The sequence below is a fragment of the Acanthisitta chloris genome, unplaced genomic scaffold, assembly GCF_000695815.1.
Source record: "Acanthisitta chloris isolate BGI_N310 unplaced genomic scaffold, ASM69581v1 scaffold3936, whole genome shotgun sequence".
Lineage (NCBI taxonomy): Eukaryota > Metazoa > Chordata > Aves > Passeriformes > Acanthisittidae > Acanthisitta > Acanthisitta chloris.
The window spans coordinates 156283-161175 of NW_008676356.1; the positions used below are offsets into that span (position 1 = coordinate 156283).

Genomic DNA, 4893 nt, shown 5'->3' on the forward strand with positions numbered 1-4893 from the left:
TCTATTCCTTCTGGTTTTCTAGCTTTTTAGAAATTTGCAGCAGATATAAATAAACTCAAAAATAAAAAAATCAAAACCCTAGAACAAGACTGGGAACATAACAACCAGCAGAAGCACTGTGTGAATCCTCTGAACTACTTTCATAAAGATCAGCATATTGCTGTGAAAGACTTCCTACACTTTCTAGCTCCAGACCATGCTGGAGGGTCCCTGCCAGCCCAAAGAGTGAGGAACACCTGCTGCCAAGCACAGGTATAGGCACACAGCAGAACATCCATGACCTTGGGCTACAGTTCCTGAGGCAATTTCTTTATCAACCTCATTCATCAAAGGCACCTAGGGCACAAGAGATGTGCAGGGCTGGTCTGCATGGGCCCAATGTTCCACTGCCAGGCAACAAAGGCACTTAAACCAACCATCATATCTGGGACACTGCACCCACAGGCTACATCCCCAGCTGTTACAGATCAATGCAAACACAGATATTTTTTTTTAAAGGCCAGAGGGACTTTCAGGTCATCTAAACTGTCTTTTTATATAAAACAAACTGTAGAATTACATTCAGCTACTATAATGCAGAGCCCAGTTACATGTGCTGAACAACCATTATACCACTCACTTCAGTGGTGCTACACAAGCTCATATAGGATGAAACACTGCTCTATGACGTGCAACAGCTTGAATCTGCTTCCTAGCATTGCTCTGCAGACTCAGTGTAGCAAAGTCTCATCCCTATAGATGCAGGGAAGAGGCAACAGCCAGAAGCTATTTAGTGACCCACAGAAGAGTGATTGCTGCAGCAACACATCTGCAGCACATCATCTGCCACTGCATTCGTGTACCGACACAAAAGAGAATGCTTCAGACACATACAAGATGCTTTAGTCACATAAGCAACCAGAAAGCAGAAGGTTGGAAAACAATGCAACATCAGTGAATCCTGAAGGGGAGCAAGCTGATAAATATGTAAATTGCATTTTCTCACCACCCTGAGGCAGTAGGATTTTGTTACCTGTTTTGGGATTGATTACAAAGAAGTTTTGGGGATTTCCACTCGTAATCCGGTAGGTCAGTTTTTCATTAGTGCTGGAATCAGGGTCCTGGGCTTGGATCTGAATGACGGATACATCTTTTGGAGAGTTTTCCATGACGACTGGGTAATAGATAGGCTCAGAGGTGAGAGGGGCATTGTCATTCATGTCTTCCACTTCAATGTAGACTTCGATGGTAGTGTAGAGTGGGACGACACCATGATCAGTTGCATACACTGTCAACCAGTACGATTTCGTTGTCTCTCGGTCAAGAATATCTGCTGTGTAGATAACTCCTGCAGAAAAACAACAAGGAGAGGATGTCAGGAATAGGATCAATGAAATATCACATCTATTTTGAGTACTACAGAAATGTGTTCAGCATACAGCAAATGTTCCACCCTTATAAAAATTCAAGTTGTGCATAAAATGAAAACAAAAACTTGAACTCAGGAATTGTTTTGTGAACCCAGCTCAACATCTCAGTCCTTTGAACCAAGAAATTGAGGGGGGAAAGGTAAAAAGATGGTTCTTCATAAACATCTTAATGCCACAGCCAATTCTTTGCTAGAACTGCAGCTGGCTGAGTAACAGAAGAAACACCTTAATTTTCTGCTTGTGATGCAAACTTATATAAACCTTAGTAGAGACGGATACCACCACTGATAATGAATTGTATAGAGAAAAGTGGCTTTTCTTTTCAAGCTTCTGCTTCTGCCCTTTCTGAAAAAGAAAACCTAGGCGACAGTTTAAAATAAATCCATCCAAGTTCAGAAAATAGATGGTACATTGAATAATGAAATCGCTCATTGCACAATGCCAAAATCCTGGGTAACAAGCTGTCAAAAGCTCACACAGCACAAGCCCTTAGACAATGAACATATCTTTTATCATGGGGGAAGAAAGGGTTTGGTCACTTTACCAACTGATGTAAGAGAACATCAGCTGGTTTCCTAACTGGTCTTAAGAAACCGTGAAAGAAAGAGTGGCTTTTTGTGTATAACAGAGCCACAGAGAGGCATCCAAGTACCACCCCCATGCCCCTATGGTTCCTGCCATGAAGGAATTCCACCCACTTCATTACGGCCTAAAATGATTTAGAAATCCATTCTCCTCTTGACATGAACACCTGGTTCTTGTCTAGTAGGAACCAGATGATCTTTCAGGTCCCTTCCAACCTAAACCATTCTCTAAGATAAACCAGAAACTCTTCCTACCATGATACAGCCTGCTCATATTGGCACAGTCCAAACCTTCACTAGCTTGACCACTGGCCATGAATGCACAGAGGACTAAATACACCAGTACCCCACACACAATCACATCTGAATCACAATATGCAAATGTGCTTTCCCACCACTTCTGTGACACATATGTCGAGAACATATTCCTCTCCTAATACAGCATTATCTAATCTTGGGAGACACATTAATGCAGTGGATCACAAACTTGAGAAATACTCAAAAGGACAGTTTGTAGACCATTAAGTCATGCCATTAGTAGATAGAAAATGGTGGAGAAGTTGCAGGGCAAGACAGGAGCACAAGAAACACGAATATATTCTCAGGTGTGTTTGAGGATATCTAAAACACAATTATCAGTTAATAATCGAGGACAGAGATGCTCTAAGGTCAGAACTAATAAGGGACAGGAGTGGTTTTTTTTTTTCCAGTGTCTTTAAAGACACTGGAATAGGCAGAGAGGTGTTTCAGGCAGACTTTGGGCACTGCTAAAGAATCTGCAGGCTCTGTGCTCAGCACAGGCTGCCAAGAAGGGATCCTCCTCACCTGTCCTACCGGGAATATTACTTAATGGAGTATGTAAAGTTCAGATGTCATTTATCTGATTATTCCTCAGTCTCAGTCTTACAAGTAATACATCAGATCTGGCTTTTTAGATTATCCCAGCAATTAATTCCTTTATGACACTAGATTCAGAGAAGACCTTTGGTTTAAAAGTTAACTGGCAGTCTATTCCATTTCTTTAAGAGCAGCCATGAAACTGCTGGCCCTGTACCCCTGAGACATCAGCAAAAGGGCCATTTGATGGCCTGATAGAGCTTCTGCTGTCGAACAATATGAACAGCCCTGGTGCAGGCCTCCCTGGACATTTCACAGCAGAACATATCTATAGTGAACTTTACTGACGAACTTACTTTGTGTTTATAAGAGGTAGTAGCAAGAAGTGAATGATGTAACTTCTATCCTAAGGGATGACCACCCCTGGGGTAAGACAGAGAAGCCCACCAAATCAGAAGGGATGCTGCCTGTTTCCAGGGAGTCAGGCAGTGGTTCCCAGCATCCCCTATTCAACTGCACTCTGGGCAGGAGGCAGTACAGAACCCACTACACAGTTACAGAGATGCCACAGGTATTTGCATTTGTCTTATAGGATACATAAAAAAAACCCCAACCCAACAACAATTTTTTTTTCAAGTTTTGAATTTTTTATTATGTTTTTGAATGCTAGTTAGAACTGAAAAGTATTTTCCTGCCATTTGAACAGTCACATAAGAAAGGAAGGGGAAGAGAGCAGTACTGATTCCAGTCATGCACAGGCTTAGGTCTTTTACTAGTAACCTCAGATACATGTACCTCTTGCTCAGATGCATTACTCACTCAACGAAGGTGAGCAGTGCAGCACTGGGGGACAAAGGCAGAGTGTATTCTAAATATTCTTGTCGGCAGCAGCCTGTGCTATGTAATGAGTTTCTGTAGAAACATGGGTGAAATATGTAGTGATCTGTGATGAAAATGCCCAGAAGTCCAGAAGAGAAATTACATCGCAGGGATGAGAAGAGCCCATAACAAATGACACCTCATGGAAACAAATAAATAAAATAAAATCCACATGGGCAAGAACGATGCAAAAAAGATGAATATTAGTGATCCTAGAGATGCTGATCTATTCAGAAGACAAGAAGAGTTATTTTAATGTTCAAAAAAAATTGAAATATGTAGGGCTTTCCCTCAGTGAGAGCACAGAAGATTTTAGCAGATTAACCTATGTTTATGAAGCTGAATTTCACTGATACTGAGGTGATAATAAATGTATATTCTGAGTCATTCCTTCATTTTATAACTCCTGGCAACAGTTACTTTTCATTTCTGCATTTCAGAAGGACAGGGTCATTGAACAAATTGTTAACAACTGCCAACAGGTCTGCTACACTGGTTCCTTTTACTTTTGATTTATTAAAAGGTACCAGATATGAATTAATTCTTTTTCCCCAATATGTCTTGTCATTTCACCTGTCACCACATAGCAGCTTGATAAATAAGTTTTTTTGTTCGCTTTCAGGTTTTCCACATGGAAACCTTTCCATCACCCTGGGAACACCTTCCGCCACACTCTTAACTATTCTGCACAAAATGACTCCTTGCTGTATGTCCAAATATGGGAATAAACTAGTACCCACAGGAATACACATGCTGCCCGAATATTTAACCAATCTCCCCACACAGGTATGGCTGACACCTTCCAGATGCATGTCAAATGTCACCTCTATATGAGGTGTTAACCCTTAAGACTATTGATGACACTTGATCATCATCACTGCTTCTTTATCACTAAGGCATGAATGCAAAGAGGCTGACAGAGCTGGCATCAGGAGCTGCAAAATATTCCCTGGGGCAAGCCACAGGCTCTCACTCACTTTAGTTGAGTGAAAGGATGGAGATAACCTCGGATAAGACCATAATAAATTCAGAAAACACATCACTTACTTCAAAGCTTACATATATATATCAACAGATAGTACAGAAAGACACAATTTTGTTTTCAGGACCAGGAGAGCAGAGGGGAGGAGAGGCCTTTGGGAGCACCTCCAAGGCTTTTCTTGGAAAGCTTTTGTGGTGCACTC

The 4893-nt window shown here is 41.4% G+C and overlaps 1 protein-coding gene across 1 annotated transcript in view; it reads right to left on the reverse strand.

The window, feature by feature from the left end:
- The window catches only part of FAT3 (FAT atypical cadherin 3), a gene marked incomplete at its 3' end in the record, with an annotated part of 253079 nt that overhangs the window by 151098 nt on the left and 97088 nt on the right, over positions 1–4893 (reverse strand). Inside the window, exon 2 of the mRNA XM_009076092.1 lies at positions 1013–1327. Within this exon, the coding sequence (XP_009074340.1) occupies positions 1013–1327 (315 nt within the window). The remainder of the gene's footprint in view (positions 1–1012; positions 1328–4893) is intronic.